This window comes from Globicephala melas, chromosome 12, assembly GCF_963455315.2.
Source record: "Globicephala melas chromosome 12, mGloMel1.2, whole genome shotgun sequence".
Lineage (NCBI taxonomy): Eukaryota > Metazoa > Chordata > Mammalia > Artiodactyla > Delphinidae > Globicephala > Globicephala melas.
The window spans coordinates 59,645,600-59,666,376 of NC_083325.1; the positions used below are offsets into that span (position 1 = coordinate 59,645,600).

Sequence of the window (20,777 nt, forward strand, 5' to 3'; positions counted from 1 at the left end):
AACTAGTGATAAGGACACTGGATTTTTGTAATGAATAAAATATCACAATAAGAAGAGCTTCATTTAGTATGATTTCTAGGGTATATGATATTTGGACATAAACTTAAAGCATAAGACACTATTTAAATTTAGACATTATGTATCTATTTACTTTTGTAATATGTATAGACTTATTAATAAACAATATTAATATATTTACAATATTTGGTGTTTTAGGAGAAAGAATATAACTAGTACAAGTACTCCGATTTGTTTACTGTATCCTTAGTACCTAATGGTGTGGCTGTGTAATTGTAGGTACTCAGAATTTTGAAAGTTGAAGAATTGTTCCTAAGTGGGTATTTAGGGTTCTCTCTTAGATGATTCAGGCATCTTGTTTGGTGAAATTTAACTCAATATAAATGATCTTCCCTGGGTCTTTTATCTATAGCCATTGTCCTTGAAAATAAATACTGAGTTGTTCTACTACTACTCTTTAATAAATATTTATTATTATAATTTAAGTGATTATAGTATTAAACATTTCAGAGTCACATTTGGAAAAAAACAAAGTGATTACAGCTTTGGTTTATTAATTGTGTATTGTCAGAGATTCTTTTAGGTACCTGTTAAGAAAATAAAAATTGAGGATTCATTTAGGAGATTAAAAATAAGTAATAATGCTTTTCAGATGTTTCATTGGAAGTTCTCTAATGTGGGTATATTGTGTAGGTGAAGAAATAACTTTAGATTTATTAAAGTGTTGCAGTTTTTAAAAGTTTAATACTTAACAGAAATGATGTCTTGACAGTTTTTTTTTAGTAAAACAAAAGAATATAGCTTTATTATTTTTCTAAGTATAAAATGTGATGAAGTCTTGTTTTCTTTACTTCATAGGATGTTTTATATACTGTATGCAATCCTGTTGGAAAAGTGCAACGTATTGTTATATTCAAGAGAAATGGGATACAAGCAATGGTTGAATATCCTTTATTTGTAAATTTTTTATTGATGTGTGTGAATACTGTGTAATATAGATCTTAATTTTTCCTGTTTAATCATTTCTAGACAAGTGATGTTTATTCTCCCCACCATCCCCTATATCTATTTGTCTTTGATTTAAAGAATGAAACTGCAATACCCACAGAGAATTTTACTATTTTTGATAAAATAACTTGCTACCATAAAATAGTCCATTGTTTCATCTTACAGCGTGCTTTGCTGTTTTAATGAGGAAAAAATAACACTGTTTGATAATATGTTCACTTGTACCTTTTTGAAATTTTTCCCAAATGGACTTTTCTGAATCTCTCTTTAAAATAGGCAGCTTGGAAGTATCAAAACGTTGGAGTTAATAGACCATTTCTTGCCTTTCTTCACTGAATCTTTTAAATGGTCATGGTTTATGTAAGACCTGCTTCCCTATGTTAAATTTGTTATACATTGAGTAAAAAGAGCAAGTTGCAAAATAGTACATATAGTACAATCCCATTAAAAAATAATAATTTTAAAAAGACGTAACTTATGTGTATGCATAGAAAAAGGTTGGGATATACAACAAACGCTTTTTTTTTTAATTTTTTAAAAATTTATTTATTTAATTTTGGCTGCATTGGGTTTTCGTTACTGCACATGGGCTTTCTCTAGTTGTGGCGAGTGGGGGGCTACTCTTCGTTGTGGTGCACAGGCTTCTCATTGCGGTGGCTTCTTTTGTTGTGGAGCACAGGCTCTAGAGTTCAGGCTCAGTAGTTGTGGTGCACGGACAGGGGGGTTCTTAACCACTGCGCCACCAGGGAAGCCCTATAGCAAACCCTTTATGGTGCTTACTCTGGCAAGTTGTTTTTTTTTTTTTTTCCCTACTACGTTTGTGGTTTGATTTTTTAATTTTTTTTAACAATTACAAACTTAAGTAATTTTTAAAAACTAGTAAAATGAAAGATAAAGATTATAAACTCAGCCTTCTCAGAAATATATAAAAATCAAGTATTTCTTTTGTATTATATTGATTCTTTGTAATGTTCTTCCTACTTTATTTATTTATTTATTTTTGGCCATTCCATGCAGCTTGCGCAGCTTGCAGGATCTTAGTTTCCTGACCAGGGATTGAACCCACGCCCTTGGCAGTGAACGTGTGGAGCCCTAACCACTGGACAACCCTGTTCTTCCTACTTAAAGAGTAAAATATTTCCTGTTTCAAGATAGAAAGCTGGCCTTTGCTAGGGAATGGGACCATGCTCCATGCTCCCTCCCACACACCCCCAAACCACAGGTTATAAAGTACTTCTGATGACCTAGAAGGATTAATGTATTATAAGTAGTTTTGGTTGTATTACGTTTTCTTTGGTACCCTTGATCTTAAAAATAAATTCTCCTACTAAAATTCATAGAAATTTTATTTGGTAAAGCATTTTCAGAAGTGAGAAAGTTATTTCTCATTTTTTTCAGTCCATTTCTTAATGGAGTGAATAATGGTAAATTTTGGACACCTTAAACCAAATTTCCTTAATAGAGCTTATGTTTGAATCAGTCCTTTGTGCCCAGAAAGCTAAAGCAGCACTCAATGGAGCAGATATATATGCTGGATGTTGCACACTAAAAATTGAATATGCAAGGGTAAATATTTTTTTTCAACACTTCACCAAAGAAATATATATGCTTTGGATATACAATGTGAACTTACTTTCTTTTTAATCTTAACAGCCAACTCGTCTAAATGTTATTAGGAATGACAATGACAGTTGGGACTACACTAAACCATATTTGGGAAGACGCGGTAAGTATTTTATGCATTTTAGATGTACTTACATCTGCTGTCAAATTTTTACATGCAGTTAGAGTCCTTTTTCCTGAGATGAGCTAGTTCATTCAAATGATGAAAACCTTGTTGGTGAAGCTTTTGTTGCAAAAGACCTTGTAATGCTGGAAAAGAACCTTGAACATTAGTGCCCCTTACTGGTATGTACTGAGTTATTTATATTTAGTTCAACAAGGAGCCCACACATACAGGCACGCCCGCAGTTCAAGGACTTGCATTTCTCCAAGCAGCTCTCTCTCTTTGGAGGAGAGGAAACTGATTCAGAATATTACTTACAAACTGCAGACTTGCACACTGCTTCTCTATGGAAAGGACTTTTCCCCCAAGCTGGACGAGGCATTAAGAAGGATAGAGGACTCCAGCAGGCTGACTCTACACTTCATCACGCACAACATCGGCATCAGCAAAAAGCCCTCTGAAAAACTCAGACTTGCAATTCACCTTGACTGCATACTGCATGCACCATCACCCCAAGTTTTTAAAGGAGGACACTTAACAGTACTTCAGACTTGCATGGGATGAATACCATGATAGACTGTGCCCACTTATTCAAGTTGTATGTATATATTGGTTTGACTTCCCTTAAGGTTTCAGTTGTAGAATTTAAAACTTTTCACTGACGGATACTAGATTTTATAACAATGTTGTAAATCTTAATGCCCGTTGCTGTAACTGTTAGCAGCTTAGATTCAAATTGTTAATTGACAAATAACCAGGGCCAATTTATCTACAGGTCTTGGGAATTATAATGCTCAACCAATCCACACAGATATTAAAGATAAAAGGATTAGAAAGGTGCATACTTGCTGCACTTTAAGTTTACTTTTTTTTTTCCCTCAATTGTGGACATTGAATAGAATAACATAATAATGAAAAGATGCATTATATGTAAAAGACGATTTTCTGTGTGGTTTGATTTTTGTAAAGTGGCTGTTTATAAGTTGTCACTTTTTGTAACAATTTAAGGTTATCACTCATGTTAATTTGTGTAACTAGAAATTTTGACATTTCAAGTGTAGGTGAAAATACCATGTGTGTTCAAGGTAGAATATATTTAAACTTGATAAATCTGAAAATAGGAGCATTTCATTTGAGATGCATTTTCACCTATAACTTATAAATGCTAGATTTCATGAGCATAGATTTGACTGATAAAATTGTTCAACTAACTGTATGGCAATTCTGGAATATACAAATAAAAATGTGGATCTTGTAAAAACAAGGGGGCTGCAGTATTGGCTACATCTCAACTACAATATCAGTGTCTGAACCATGTGTTGGAAAAACTCACCAAGATGAGTATGTCTGTAGAAGTCAGTAAAGTAGGAAAAAATTTTATGGCATCCAAAATATCTTGGGCAGTAGGGACTCCATAGTGCATGTACTCTTGCCAAAAGAAAAAAATGAGACAGTGTGGTGATCCTTTGCATGTTTGAATATTTAGGACTTTTGGATGATTGGCTCCTTTAATTCTTAGTTCTCAGGAAATCATCTTGCCTTATGCATGGGGTTGCAGACAGGTTTGTTTAGTAATGCAGCTTTGGCTGGACCCCACATTTTTCACTATCACAGAAATCTGCTTGGCAGAGGCTTGGTACAGTTGAATACAGTATTGAAAAACAAAGCCTTAGTACTCAAACAACAGAACAAGTGGTTGATGAGAAATCTCTCACTTCTGTTAAGTTACAGTTACTGAATATTCAGTTTTTTTTTTTAACTCACTTGAAATAGTTTTGATTACATTTCTCTTAATGTCTCTTAAAGCATTTGTAGTATGCTTCTTATTTTAATAGTATTTATTCTTTTTTTTTTTTTTTTGCGGTATGCGGGCCTCTCGCTGTTGTGGCCTCTCCCATTGTGGAGCACAGGCTCCGGACGCGCAGTCTCAGTGGCCATGGCTCACGGGCCCAGCCGCTCCGCGGCATGTGGGATCCTCCCGGACCGGGGCACGAACCCGCGCCCCCTGCCTAGGCAGGCGGACTCTCAACCACTGCGCCACCAGGGAAGCCCAATAGTGTTTATTCTTTTAAAAGGTCTGAATTTTACAAAAGCCAGCTTAGATTTTTATACAAGGAATTACAGTCAGAAAGTTTAGAAATGTGTAAGGTAGATATTTAAATAGGGAAATATAATTAAAGGAGGTAAAACAGAGTTTTAGTTATTTATGCTTTCAAGGGAAAAGGATTCTTGTTTTCTAATTCCTTACAGGTAGATACTTGTCTGTATAGCAAATATCATATGGCAGTTTGGTTTTTTGTAGTGACTTTAGCTTCCACTCACGTTGATACTGAATTGTAACTTTTTCTACCCAAAAAAGAGTGATTTTATAAATATAACCTCATTTCAAAAAGTTCTTTTCAGCTCAAATTACGTTTTAGTGCAAAGAATTCGTAGCCTAGACTCCAGAGAATCCCTCCAGAAATGTTAAGCAACACTTGTGTATGTGTGCATCTTTTGGGGGAGAAAAAGTCCACAGCTTCCAACAGATTTCAGACTGAATCCATGAAAGGTTACAAACCACTATTTATAGATCGATATATTCAGTGTTTGACTCTTCCTCACCCTTCTTTATGTGACCTTATATTAGGTAGTAAATGCTTCCAATAAAGAGAGTTATTGAAGAGAAATTACTATGAGAAATACATTATGAAGAGAAATTATTCAAGAGAAGTAATGACAATGTTTGGCTGAAAGATACCTTGGAGATCATCTACTCTAACTTCTTCACTTTATGAATGAAGATTATTTCTATGATTATATAGCAAATTACTGGTTAAGTTGAAAATTTATGATTCCTGATTCAGTGCTCTTTCCTTTATAGCACACAGTTAACTATATCAGTAAAACTAAGCCATGAAGACTTTATGGTGGTTTTGGTTTAAGATTCTTAGATACAGATAAGGACTTATATTTACCATTTGGTGGCATGCTTAAGCAGAGGAACGTTAGCAGAATGGAACAGCAGACTGGATTGATTGAAGAAGAGTGAGACTTAAATGATGATGCTGGAAGCCGTGTAAAGAAGGAACTGTGAATGTTTAGACTGGAGAAGAAATGACTTTGGGGAAATGGAGGATCATAATAACTTCTAAGCATCTGAAAGGGTTCTTGGAGGAAGACTAAGTAATGAATAAGGCTGCGAGGCCCTAAATGGACTAGAATATATGTAGAGGACAAATTTCTGTACAATATAGAAATTAATTTTCTCATAATTTAGAACTAACTGAAAATGTAAGGGAAAGTAGTGAGTACCTTGTTACCAGTGTTGGGTAAGCAGAGGCTAGATGGTCCCAATTGATGGTCTCAGGGATGATGTAAAGAGAATTTAACACTGAATAAAAGTTGAACTAGATGACCTCCTAGGTCCCTTTCAGTGCTATGATAACTTGGAATAGGTAATTAAAACAATACTTCTGTAGACTGAAGTGAAAATTAAAGTATTTCTCATCTCCCATAAACCTCATTTGTTTAGGTGACTAAGGATATGTAGAAAGCCTTTCTCTTTGAATTTTCAAAGATGAGAATGATCAGACTCTTTAGATACATTTAAAAAAATCTTACTGAACACCATAATTTGATCAGCAAACTTTCCCAAAGTATTATACAATGATTTTTAAAATTTACTAACATAGGATGTGCTATTTTAGAAACTTAGAAGTAATTTTTTTATTGATGTCTCAGATTTGGGAAAATTGGCATGCCTTCCCTAAAAATGTAGTTAGCATAAAAATTATCCTTTAGGAGTATTGTAGTACTCTCGTCCAATAATGTAGCCCCCTTGGTTAGCTTTAACTTGACATATTTAAACTTTGGGGAGTGCTTCTAGTTCTGCCTGGTGTTAAGGTCTATAGACAATGGCCAGTCCATGACACAATATGGACCAGTGATGTGAAAATTTCCAGCTCTCCAGTCAGTAGGTGTTTGTAAATATGTGTATATACATACAAAATACTCTGTGTTTACTGATTGTGAAACCATGTAATACAGGTTGTTGTTGGCTTATGCTGAACTTCTTGAAAGAAGCCCACTTTGAAAATGTGTTGCTGTTGAAGCTAATAGTATGCATCAGGTACTGTCTTTCAAAAGTACTGCACTTAAAGCTTGTTTTAAAGACATGTATTGGTAAAAACTTCTGTACAGTGTCAAACTCTAGCATTGTATACATCACCTTCTGAAAAGTATCCATTCTTTCCTTTAATTTGAAAGTGTGATTGTATTTGGCATTTGCCAAAAAGATATTCTCAAGTTAAGTGGAATTTGTTAGATAGAATTATTTTCTTAAACTTTTGGTGTTTGTATTTAAATTGGATATGAATGGATGTTTAACATTAACCAGGAATCATATTTCTCTTATGAATTGTAATGGATGTTTTGAATGGGTGTTTCCCATGTGAGAACTCTGTTAAGTACTTGGGTCAAAATTGTTAAAACCATGTTTCTACTTTTGTGTCAGATAGAGGAAAGGGTCGCCAGAGACAAGCCATTTTGGGAGAACACCCTTCTTCGTTTAGACATGATGGCTATGGTAAGTTTGTCAAGGCAGAAGGAAGGTAGTATAGACAAACTATTAGAATTTTTGCATTTCTGATGAAGAATGGCACAATTCTTGTCTCTATTTTTCCTACTCACCTGACTTGGTTTATGGGATCAGTCCCTTATAAATGTACTCCAAAGGAGTTGTCCCAAATCCTTTGTTTTCTTAGGCTATTGTTATATCACATAATCTTTGATATAAATGAGAGCTATTGTTTGGGATTGAAAGCTTTTTTACCATTATATTTTGTTTTGTTTTGTTTGGGCCTTGATTAGTAAGGGGCTCTAGTCTGTCAGAGGACCAGAAAGAAGTATAGCTCAGTAAGTGTATTTTCTTCCATTCTAGCAGTTATGAGTAAAGAGGAATTTAGAGTAATAAAAGGCAGAGAGAATGAGGTATTTGTTGAAAGGAAACATGTTTTTGGTTAGATCCTTAATTCTTTTAGTTCTACAGTTGGTACTTCAGCTTTGGTTAAATTTGTATTTAATTCTTTTTTAAAAACTTCTCAGTTTTAATGTTTGCTATGTTGATAAGTTAAGATTATGAAAGCTAGAATAATAATCTTCCCCAGGAAGAAGTTAGGTATCAGACTGTTGTCTTTGTTAAGTAGATGTTGAGAATTGTTATTGATAAAAGTTTAAACTGGTTATAAGTTCTGTGTTTTTAAATATTTTTTTAGTTTTTAGCTGTAGTTATTGACCCACCTATTCTGTGGTTTAAAGTTGCAGTACAATTAGAGGTACTGTTAGAAGTGGTAGAAAATAGAAATTGCTATGTTGTACTCTTGGGAGTTATTATCGAAAAGCCACCAGTGTTTCCTGTTGTCCGAAATATTTTCAAATTGTGTACATGTTTGATGACCATTCTTAGCTGTGAGTTTTAGCTTATTCCCTAGTGTCTTTATTTGAACTCCAGGAATTTATTGACCCTGTGTGTGTGTGTTTTTGTGTGTATGTGTATTTGTTCAAGTTTCTGTGGTAGTCTGTATTGCAGAAGAGATTATGAAACAATCTCTATGTTATGTCAAAACAGTAAGTGTGGTATAGAAGGAAAATCTTACTACAGTCGTTTTCGTGTGTTCCTTGTTCATTTTTCTTAGTTGTTTCTTTAACAGAGTAAATATTAAATATGGTCATACAAGTAGTTTTCTGATCCTGCAATGAAGAAACACTTATTAGGAATCTACTGTGCATTGTATAATGGAGGATTTCAAAAGAATGGCTAATCAAAGTTTGTAGTATAGTTGTAGAGTATGTAAATGTGTCATGGCAGTTAGCTTAAGGCCAAAAATTGGTTAAATGTTCTGCTAAAGGGGGTTAGAAAAATCTGTGAGCATATAAATGAAGGACAAAACTCTACTGTAGTAATGTTGACACAGGCTGTTTTCTCAGTATGGCTTTTCAGTTTTGTCTTCACTTAATAAAATACAAGAAAAATTGCATAAACAAGAATATGTTATATGCCCTAGAAGAACTTTATATTTTCTAAAAGCCTATTGTGAAGTTGTGTGTCAGTTTCATGCCCTTATTTATTTAGAGTGTGTGTGTGTGTGTGTTCACGTGCGTGCACATGTGCGTGTGTGTATAAATATTAAAATGTAAGCTTACTTAAAGAGAGGTGCAAAATTCTTTGGAATGACGTTTCATTCAGGTTCTGGAGAGTCCTGCTGAGGAGGAATGGTTATGGTGGGGTTGTGTAGGGGCGTCCATTCTGAGCTATGTCCATTGAAACATTTAACTAAGGAAAATCTGTTCTACTTTCCTAGGGAAGTAAGCAGAACAGGATATAGGAGATAGTGACAAATAAAGATTGATTGAGGAGAGAAGTAACATGAGGAAGCTGGGGAAAAAGCAAAGATGACAGTGGGTGCTAGTGATATTAGCCTTTTTACAAATGCTTCAAATCACAGCTGTATCCCTTCAGATCAGCAGTTCAACAAAACAGGTTTATTTGCATTTTAGTGTCATATCATAGGTAGCTTTTCCTTTATAATGGTATGTGAGAAAGAAGGAATAGAAAAGGTTTATTTAATAGATTAAATTTATTCATATAGTTTATTATAGCAGTATAAATTTGTGCTTTCAGAATTCTTTAGATCTTTTAATTTGGGAAGCCCAGCCATGTGAGATGAACTGATAGAAGCCCTCATATTTGAAAAGTGGCAAAAAATAATGTACAAATTTATTTGCTCTGAGCACAAGAAAAATTTCTATATTAATTGTTAGCATCTTTGGATATGGTTCCTGGACCAAAGATATTTTAAGTATCAAAGATGGGAAAGGCCTTCAAAATGTTCAAGATGCTGTTTATGTAGCATTTTTCCATATAAGTGAATTTTTTAAAACCTGAAGCAGCAAAACATTTTGCATGAACTATTTAGTATAGGAAGCTTTTAAGAGACTTTTTTTTCTTATCTTCTTAATATAGGTAACAATTTAAATAGTGTAAGTAACATAATTTAATACTCGTGGCCCAATGTCATAATTACAAACATCAGGTATTCTTTTGCACTGAATTTAATTATTACCTATGGCAGTAGATTATAAGAGTTTTTGGCCCTTGGTCAACTTAAGCAGAGTGTAAGTTTCCACTGCCCATCTACTGTACATTTTTCAACTTACTGTAAAAAAATTTACTGATAATAGTGTAGTGTCATTACTGTACTAACAAATGGTAGTAGTGGGGGTAGGGCTGGGTGGAGTATAATATGCATGTGTATTTTTGCAATAAGGGTAAGAATGATTGATATTTGACCCCAGTATAGGTATAATAGTCTAAATTAGAGGCCAAAATACATAATTACAAGTAACTCATCATGAGCTATATTGATTGTCTTGATAAACTAGATTACCAGCAATAAGAACAGTTGAAAACCATGACCAATTTAAGGCAACACTGATGATGATGTATTGATAAAGTATGCCTCCATAAAATTGCAGAATTTACACTATATTTGCGTGTGCTCGGTGGTAGTGTTGCTGTGTTGTTATGAATGGCAGCTATATTTAGAATACTGAATTGGAGTCCACATAAGCTGTAATAATGTGCTATGATATCAAAATATAGTAGTTCTTAGTAACTCACCTAGTAGATGACAAGTGTCCCTTAGTCTAACATAAAAATGAAAGCCAGTAACATTACATATTATTCTTAAGAAATGAGGAAAGAACTTGGGTTTTTGGATTGGTTTCTTGCACACCAGGAGAATCGTTGCATGCACCCCAGAGCATGCTTCTCTAATCACTGACTCAGGAGTGCCTAAGATGTTGGTTTATATTTTTGGGTTACGTATCTCCATCTTAGTTGCTTCTTCTGAGTTCTTACGCCTCTCTTCTTGCTACTGTAAATGTGCCCTGTGCAGACTTTTAGTATCACAGTTTCTCCAGACTCCCTCATTCCCATCTCTTCCATTCACCCTAGCTTTGTTTTTCCTCTTACTTCTAATCTATTATGGATGGGAAAACAGGATAAATTAAAGTTGTTTTGAACTACTCTAGAGTTAGCAAGTTGATTCTTAGTAAAGATTCTTAGTATAAGAGCTGGATTTGTTTGTGTTTCTGTGACAGCAGTTTCAGATACTCAAGCATTTTTTTCTTCTGGATTCTTGATGTTGTTTCAAATAATAGAAGTTGCTGAATAATGACACCTCTGAGTATGTGTGTGTGTGGGGAGGTTATTAACTAAATCTAGGGTTTTAGTTTCCTAAATTATAATCAGGGGAATAAAATACTAACCTGCAAGTACATTAATAGTAAAATATATTCAAGGGGACAGCTTTTCAGTGGAACTAAAGATGTTCTTTTTGTTATATCTGTATATAGTTTACTAGATTTCACTGTAGATTTTATTATATTATCCTCCAAAAGATGTTGGCAGAAGTTTTTTTTTTAATTTTGAAGTATAATTTATATATAGTGGCCCAAAGTTTTACACTGATTCCTCCTCTATCTGTAGCCTGATCTTGTATACTTTTTTGTTAAACTACTGTTTTTTAAAAATAAGGACTTAGAGCGTGGTATATGCAGGTGTGTGCAGGTCAGCGTTTATTGGATCTGGTGCAGTAAATACAGATTTTTGTTAATTCCCACAGGTTATATTTGAATATTCATACGTTTGAGTTTTCCTTGGATATACATCAACCTAGCTAATATTAAGAGTTTGTTTTTGTGTGCGGTGAAGTGTGTCTGCTAAAGTTGTGTTTTGTTTTGTTTTGTTTTGTTTAATAGGATCCCATGGTCCATTATTACCTTTACCAAGTCGTTACAGAATGGGTTCTCGAGATACACCTGAGCTTGTTGCCTATCCATTACCGCAGGCATCTTCCTCTTACATGCATGGAGGAAATCCCTCTGGTTCAGTTGTAATGGTTAGTGGATTACATCAACTAAAAATGAATTGTTCAAGAGTCTTCAACCTATTCTGCTTATATGGAAATATTGAAAAGGTGAGTTTTCATTTAAAAAAATTATTATTTGTTTTAAGTTTCATTTTATATGAGCTTCTTTTGCTAGGATATGTAGTAGGAAAATCTGAAAAGGCTGCAAATATGTGTGTCTTCTCACACACAAGTTCTTTCAGTAGTGATCCACATAAGCTAAAAATTCATTAGGTAGGAATTCTAGAAATTATTTTTTGTAGGTAAGTGATCAGAATAGGATGTTGGTACTAAAAATATTTTTTAAATTACTAATATAAGTCCAAAACAGCAAGTAGTTTAATCAATTACTAGCATATTATAGGCATAAAACCTATATATTTTTTAATCATTTCAAAGATATTCTAACATTTAACATGTTGAACTGTGGAATTTTGAAAAAGCAGTTACTTTCTTGGAGCTAGGTATATATAAACATGTCTCAGAGTTTGACCATAGCTATGAATTTTAGGAGAGTTCTAGATTCATATATTTGCCTCCCAAATATTAGAGTTCTAGTATCTTCTGAGGAACAACATACTTTAACCTCAGTCAGTATTTGAAGTTGATCCACTTTGATAGAATGTGTCCAAAACTTTCTGTCTGGAGGCTTACACTCAAAACGTAGCAAAACATTTAAATTTCACACATTTTGAAGATCGTTAAAATTGTAACTTTATTTTCACCAGATAACTCTGTGGTTTCCCCAGATCTGTGATGTTTTGTTTATTTTTTTATTTATTATTTTTTTCAAAGAGGTCTTTATTTATTTTTGGCTGCGTTGGGTCTTCATTGCTGCGCACGGGCTTTCTCTAGTTGCAGTGAGCAGGGTCTACTCTTCCTGTGGTGTGTGGCTTCTCATTGCGGTGGCTTCTCTTGTTGCAGAGCACGGGCTCTAGGCGTGTGGACTTCAGTAGTTGTGGCACACGGGCTCAGTAGTTGTGGCTCACAGGCTCTAGAACGCAGGCTCAGTAGTTGTGGCACGCGGGCTTAGTTGCTCTGCGGCATGTGGGATCTTCCTAGACCAGGGCTGGAGCCCGTGTCCCCTGCATTGGCAGGTGGATTCTTAACCACTGCGCCACCAGGGAAGTCCTGTTCAATGTGTTATTAATGTTAGTGGTACTTAATAGCTGTTTAGGGACTTTCCAAGGTGTAGGCACTATCCTGAAAGATAGTCATACTTTATTCCATCTAACCCTTACAGCATTATATACTAAAATTGGAATAATATAAGAGGATAAGTATGGCTCTGTCAAAGATGTCATGAAAACTTCTGAAGTGTTGCCTATTTTTTAAACTGCCCCTCCTTGCCTAAGCCTTCTTACTGGCAGTGCTGTCTCAAGGCCATCTTGTGTTATTTCTTATATAGTATCTTGTTTATTGCTTAAAGCAATAAATGGCACTCTGAATAGTTGGTAATTACTATTTACTTTAAAATTTCTGACCTACATACTGGAATATAAGCTTTAAGAAGTCTGTGTCTATTATATTTGCCATTAAATCCCCAGTACCTAGCACAGTATGTTTATTAGAACATGTTAGGCACTTAATAAATACTTACTGAATGAATAAATATTGATGAGTCCTGCCAAATGTTATTATTATCTCCATTTTAAAAGGAAGTCTGTGGCTCAGAGAAGTGAAGTAAATTGCCCCAAATCACACAATTAATAAATAGCAGAGTCAAGGCAAGCCTATGCTCTTCTTTAGTGTGCTGTACAATAGAACTGTAGTCTTGCTTTTAAACTTTATTGAATTTTGGTTAGAATGTCTAATAGCAGAGCAGAATAAAGTTAAGATTCCAGGTGATCTTCTTTATTTGATATCAACCACCTATAGTACCTTTTAGAAATTCTGTTACTGTAAAAGGGAATTAAATGTTCACCTTTTTGGGATTTTGTATTTACAGGTAAAATTTATGAAGACCATTCCTGGTACAGCACTGGTAGAAATGGGTGATGAGTATGCTGTAGAAAGAGCTGTCACACATCTTAACAATGTCAAATTATTTGGGAAAAGACTTAACGTTTGGTAATTATTTATCTTAAGTGGTAAATTTAAAAAATATTTATCCTTTTTATTAGAGACATTAATTTCCATTTTAGAATATCTGAAACTAGCAGCTATAGTGATGTCATTTTAGACACTTAGGGTCGTATAATTTAGATTTTCCATATTATACCTAGTTTTAGTTTTATGGTCATAAAATAGCATGTTAAAATGAGCAAGTTTTTTTTATTAAAGTTTTCTAATATGAAAATATATTCAATAGATTTTTCTTTCTAAGTGATGTCTAAACTGTAAGAGTGATTATAACTCAAACTAAATTTAAATATTAGTAAATACTGAAACTGTAAATTGCTACATATGCCTTTTTTGTTAAGATTGATACAGGCCTTTATGTTAACATTTTGAGACTGCCTACTTGCTGCTTTTTATCTAACAAAGGTATGTTCTGTACTTCTTACCTTTCCGATCTTTAGTGTGTCTAAACAACATTCAGTTGTTCCAAGTCAAATATTTGAGCTGGAGGATGGTACAAGTAGCTACAAGGATTTTGCAATGAGCAAAAATAATCGCTTTACAAGTGCTGGCCAAGCATCTAAGAATATAATCCAGCCACCCTCGTGTGTACTGCATTATTATAATGTTCCATTGTGTGTCACAGAAGAGACCTTCACAAAGGTAGGCACTGGAATACAAATTGTGTAGAATGTTCCTATTTCCTATTTTAAAATATATCATGTTTTAGCCTCATTTTAAAGTCTTGCTCTGTTCATCTTCTGCTTTTGATATTATTGGTATTCTGTTACTTATTTGGTACTTAATATAGTACATCCTTTGACCATTGTACTTTTCTGGCCTCCATCCTTCACTGGTCTCTTTGTTGTTTTGTGGCTCAGTCGTTTTGAGAGTTGGAATTAGAATGAGGTACCCTTAGTCCTGCATTCAGAAAGTTCTTTTACCATGTCCTTAGATCTCACCCATAATAAAATTTTATATATCCCTGCATTTTTCCCTAACTATAGGAAATGCTTCAGAAAAGAATTGATTTTTCTGGAACACTACTCCCTATCTTAGGTACTCGATAAACCCTGGTCAGCTTTGAGAATATATATTTCAGTTACAAATCTTGTTTTATTGTACAACACTAAAATTATATACATAGTTTATAGGATATCACTATTTTAATTGATTTTCTCATGCACCTTGTTAATCTAAAAACATATTTGATTTAATTCATTCATGCCATACTCAAAACTAAAATGCTACCATAAAGTTTACTTTCTGGGGGGAGAAAAGGGTAGGAATCTTTATTTTGGCTGTATTTTTAATGGAGTTTTACATTTCTTTGACAGTTGTGTAATGACCATGAAGTTCTTACATTCATCAAATATAAAGTATTTGATGCAAAACGTAAGTGCACATTTTCTCTTTTTAAGTTTCCTGGTTAATTTGATGATAAGCAAATAACAACTGAAGTTGTGTTTCTTTGTTTTGTTTTAGCTTCTGCCAAAACACTTTCTGGGCTGTTAGAATGGGAATGCAAAACTGATGCAGTAGAAGCCCTCACAGCACTAAATCACTACCAGATAAGAGTTCCAAGTAAGTAAAATCGTGTCATAATTATTCAGTGGGAGTTACCATCAGAAACATTGTTGATAATTTAAAAGTAATATTTATTGGTTGTTTTTTAATACAGAGAAGTTTGAATTTTAAAAAGGCATATAAATCCCACAACCCTCATAATTCTTACATTAGTTACCTCTTGCTGTGTAACAAATTATTGCAGTATTTAGCAGCTTAAAACAGCAAAACATTTATTATCTTACTGTTTCTGAGGATCAGTAATCTGTGTACAGTTTCGCTGGGTAGTTCTGGCTGGTAGTTCAGCCTCTCATGAGGCTGCCTGCCGTCAGCTATAATCTGCAGTCATTTCAAGTCTTATGACTGGTGGCTGGAAGATCCACTTCCACGCTCACTCATGTGGTTCTTTGTAGGGACAGTAAGCCACATTGGCCATTTCATGGTAGCTCTTTTCTTTCCGAATGAGTGATTCAAGAAAGATGAGAGCAAAAGGCCAAAAAAACAAAAGCCACAGTGTCTTTCATAACCTAATACCGGAAGTAACATACCATCACTTATGCTGTAATCTTGTGGTCCCACTGACCAACCATGATCCGGTGTAGGAGGCAGGGAACATTGGGGCCATCTTGGAGGCTGACTTCCATAATTCCTGTTGATCTTTTTAGAAGAAAGCGATAAATATATATGGTTAAAAAACTCAAACAGTAAATACTGGTACAAATGAAAGTTAAAGCTTTCTATAACCTCTAACCTTTCTTTTTCCTTTTATTCCTCCTCCCCAATGTATATATCTACATTTTAAAAACTTACACAAAATGGTTCTTCTATACATACTATTGTGTGCCTTGCTGTTTTCACTTAATATATCTTGGAGCTGTTTTCTCTATCAGCAGGTGCAACGCTACCCTGGTTTTTTTTCCCCCACAGAGTAGCTATTTTTAGTAGAGATGTACCACAGTTTATTCAATTTATCCACTTCCCCACTGATGAACACTGGTTGTTCCCAATTGTGTTTTTCTATTAGTGCAGTAAACATCCTTATAGTTGCATGTTTTGTGTTTGTAGGGCAGTTTCCTCATAGTGGAGAGCAAAAAGGTTTATATTTTGGTAAATGTTTCTAGATTGCCCTTTACAAAGGTTACACAACTCTACCACCTGTGGTATATGAAAATGCCAACTGCCCAACACTCTTACCAACACCGAGTGTTGTCAGACTTTGAATTTTAGCAATATGATAGATGAAAAATGGTATTCCACATTATTTTAATTTGTATCAAATGAAACTGTCACTCTCTTTGTTTATTCTCTCTATAATGGTAAATGGCCTCTTTTTTACAGTGCAAAGAACACTCAAGTATTTAACTTTTGAAGTTTGTGCTGTGTAATTTACTTTGATCTTGGATCTGAAGAGTGTTGAAACTTTATTTTTCTAAATGATAGGAGAAAAAATAGTATTAATTTTATTAGGTGTGATGATGAATGATTGTGGAAGGGGAAAAAAATGAATACACACTGAAGGATTTATGGGTGGAATAACATATCTAGGATTTGCTTTAAAATATTCTAGCCCCGGGCTTCCCTGGTGGCACAGTGGTTGAGAGTCCGCCTGCTGATGCAGGGCACACGGGTTCGTGCCCTGGTCCGGGAAGATCCCACGTGCCGCGGAGCGGCTGGGCCTGTGAGCCATGGCCGCTGAGCCTGCACGTCCGGAGCCTGTGCTCCGCAACGGGAGAGGCCACAACAGTGAGAGGCCCGTGTACAGCAAAAAAAAAAAAAGTTAAAAGATATTCCAGCCCCTCAAGAGTGTGCGGAGAGTAGGTAGATGAAGTAAGACTGCCAAATGTTGACAATTATTGAAGCTATGTGGATGTTTATTATACTGATCCATATACTTTTTTTATGTTTGAAAATTTTCTTACTAAAAAGTTAAAAAATAAACAAGTAGGAATACCTCTTTTCATTTTACCTTTAGTCACAAAAGCAAATTTTAAATAGTGAGTCAACACTTAATTTTTGATGGAAAATTTTAAAAGACTTTATATGTATATTTGAGATATATTCAAAACAGTGTATGACTTGCAAACTCCTTGGAGACAGGTACAATTATTTCTTTTTTTATCCTCTGCAGTGTCTTGCAAATATTTGTTGATGTATATGCTTTTTCTTTTATAGGAATTTTTTTCCTTAAGGAGCGATAACCTTTTTTTTTTTTTTTTTTTTTTTTGCGGTACACGGGCCTCTCACTGTTATGGCCTCTCCCGTTGCGGAGCACAGGCTCCAGACGTGCAGGCTCAGCGGCCATGGCTCATGGGCCCAGCCGCTCCACGGCATGTGGGATCTTCCCGGACCAGGGCACGAACCCATGTCCCCTGCATCGGCAGGCGGACTCTCAACCACTGCGCCACCAGGGAAGCCCAGGAGCGATAACTTTTAATACTAAAATTCTGGTACATTAAGATACCAGAATTATTTCTGCCTGTTCTGAAAAGTTAAAGAGGAATGTATAAAATGGAAGTATTTTTGTGGATTATACCTTTTTTTTTTTTTTTTAGCAATTTTAAAATTCATATGCCCCGTTGATGATCAGAGATTTAATACTTGCTCTCCTGGAACTTTTTCAGCTCGTTGATATCTTCTTATACATTTCAGTCTTAACCCATTTCCCAAGCTATATTTGAATTAACTTTTATAGAGTAATTACCATTGGTAATATTTTCTGCAAAGTAGTTTTGCTGTTGGACTTAGATAAGCCTAATCCTGATACTATTTATCTGTAATGTCTAATTCACTAAAAAAAGATTGTGGGAGCCTCCTATGTGTCAAATAATGTGTAGAACAATAGGAATGTAAAAATGGACAAAGTTCCGGCCTTCATGGAGCTTACCTGCTAGTAGGTATGAACGAAAGAAATCTTGCCCTTACCTTACATAAAAATTTTCCTTCTTCCAGTACTATAAAAAGGTGAAATATTGGGTCGGTTAAAAAGTTCATTCGGGTTTTTCTGTAAGATGTTACGGAAAAACCCGAATGAACTTTTTGGCCAACCCAGTAATTTACTCCGCTAACTCAAGGTAATCATGAAAGTTTAAGGGAACTATTAACTTTGTTTTTTAATTTTTACAGATGGTTCCAATCCCTATACATTGAAGCTTTGCTTTTCTACATCATCCCATTTATAAGAAGAGAAGAGCATGTTAGAATTTATGTTTACCTTTATTACAACTTCAAAGCTACACTTCATTTTAAAAAAGAACTAAAATGGTTCATCTAATGTTGCCTTGCTTACTTTGATTCAATATCCTGTCCTGTAATAAATATTTTGCCTTGAGTAAATTTGTTGTAAACTTAAATATTGAATTGCTTTCATTTTAAATAGAATATCATAATGTAGACTATCTACAGCTTTCTTGTAGATTACATAAATATATCATTTCTAATCTTATTTTTCTTCCACAGTGAAAATATATTTGCATTCTTAATGCTAATTATCTGCAAGTATTTTTCCATTGTGTATGAGATTAATGCAGGTGAAAGTATTGCATTTTAATATTATAGAATTCCTATTATATGTTTAGATGTTTAAGTATGTTGCAGTTATTCGTATTAAACATAACTTGTATTTATTAAGTATTTTAATCAAGTTTGAGAATAACATTGCATATATGAAATTTTAAGTACTACAGATTTAGCTGATTTTATATTTCTGAAAGGCTAACAGACATATGGATACACTTGTACAATATGCACTCAAACTTATTTAAACTGTTTTTTTTTTTTTAAGTCATTGTCCATTTGTATTGACATGCCTCTGTTTCTAGTTCCAGTTTGGAGATTTTATAAAGTTACAACAATGAGTTAATGTGTTCATCTTCATTTGTTGCATGTGACTTGATCTTGAAAATACATCTGGTATTTGGCATTGAAATTTTAATAGAAGTTATGATTAACAGTTCCTCTTCTAGGTAATGTGAGATCCACGGATGGGCTTTAGGGAGTCTGTGAACTCCCTAAAATTGTATGTAGAATTTTGGGTACTTGCATTTTTATTTTTTACTCTTATATCCATCAGTAATATATGTATTTTTCTACATGGTACAAGGTATAAGGATCTAATTTTATTTTTATTCCAAACAGAGATATCTATTTCTTTCAATACCATTTATTAAACATTCTTTCTCCCACTGGATCTGTTTTTTTTTTTTTTCTTTTTTTGGGAAAACAACATAATGCATACATAGGCAAGTAAGATATAAGGACTAAGCATTGTATTGAGAGACTATACTATAACACACATGTTATCAGGTTCACAGCTTTTTAATAATAGAAAACTGAGCTAGCCATTTTATTTTCATCCTTAAAAGAAGGGAGAATATGTTTTATCTACCTAGAGTAACTGAAGTCTATAGTTGGCAATAGCAGTTTTGTGATCCTGAGAGTTTTAAACAAATTTGTATACAGAAGTTTCATTTAGATCTTTTGAAAAAGCTTTATTTTGAATTTTAACAAAATTCAAAAAAAAGCAGTTTGCCTTAATCCTTTTAGAAATGATGCAGGGGTTTAAAAATTTTTAAGAGCTATTGAATAGAAAGTTTAGATGGAAATTAAACACACACGTTAACATTTATTTCTCATTGAATTTTGACAGCAATGGACCAATGTCCCTTTAGCCCTCTAGATCTAGAAAATCTTAAATTCAATCTAGAAGCATTTTAGACCCTTATCATGGAACCCAATAAGTTACGCCAAAGGTAACCTGTGAATGAACTATAAATGTATGATACTGGGCTGTGTACCTAAGTTTACCTGACTTTACAATAAATGAAGCTTTTTTCCCTCTTCTATAAGTACTTTTCTACATTTGTTGCAAAATTGCTGTGTCTTAATTTTAAAAGGTAACTTGTGAGTTTATGCAATAGTTGTCTCCTTCCCTTGCCCTCCTCTGAAAATAAAGATGGATGTCAGTGTTATAGATTATTTTGTGCCTAAAAGTTTAGGAGACAAACCTGTGGATGGTGACAGGGCTTATTTAATTTATATTTGCTTTAAGTAGTATTGACTTTTAGATATGAATTCTATCTTAATGCTTTCTCCCCACCAAAGTGACAAGTAAATTCTTCAGATGTAACTGAGTTGGTAGGTTGGGCCTTGCTGATTTATGCACTGGTGTGTCAGTCCTACTCTGTTGCTGTCAGTAATGTCTTTGACAGTTTACTTGGGTATCACCACTGTTTTTAATCTTTTACTTTTTAAAAAAAATTAATTTTATTTTTTGGCTGCATATTGGGTGTCTGTTGCTGCTCATGGGCTTTCTCTAGTTATGGCGAGCAGTGTGCGGGCTTCTCATTGTGGTGGCTTCTCTTGTTGCGGAGCACGGGCTCTAGGCGTGTGGGCTTCAGTAGTTGTGGCTCGTGGGCTCCAGAGCGCAGGCTCAGTAGTTGTGGCTCGTG

At 34.4% G+C, this 20,777-nt stretch overlaps 1 protein-coding gene across 1 annotated transcript in view; it reads left to right on the top strand.

Moving 5' to 3' along the window:
• The window catches only part of HNRNPLL (heterogeneous nuclear ribonucleoprotein L like), a 36,780-nt gene extending 17,269 nt beyond the window's left edge, over positions 1–19,511 (top strand). The window contains exons 4-13 of the mRNA XM_030857884.3: positions 877–962; positions 2,496–2,592; positions 2,680–2,752; positions 7,248–7,319; positions 11,555–11,772; positions 13,652–13,773; positions 14,226–14,427; positions 15,102–15,159; positions 15,250–15,348; positions 18,454–19,511. Of these exons, the coding sequence (XP_030713744.1) occupies positions 877–962; positions 2,496–2,592; positions 2,680–2,752; positions 7,248–7,319; positions 11,555–11,772; positions 13,652–13,773; positions 14,226–14,427; positions 15,102–15,159; positions 15,250–15,348; positions 18,454–18,509 (1,083 nt within the window). The 3' untranslated portion in view covers positions 18,510–19,511. The remainder of the gene's footprint in view (positions 1–876; positions 963–2,495; positions 2,593–2,679; positions 2,753–7,247; positions 7,320–11,554; positions 11,773–13,651; positions 13,774–14,225; positions 14,428–15,101; positions 15,160–15,249; positions 15,349–18,453) is intronic.
• The last annotated feature ends 1,266 nt before the right edge of the window (positions 19,512–20,777 follow it).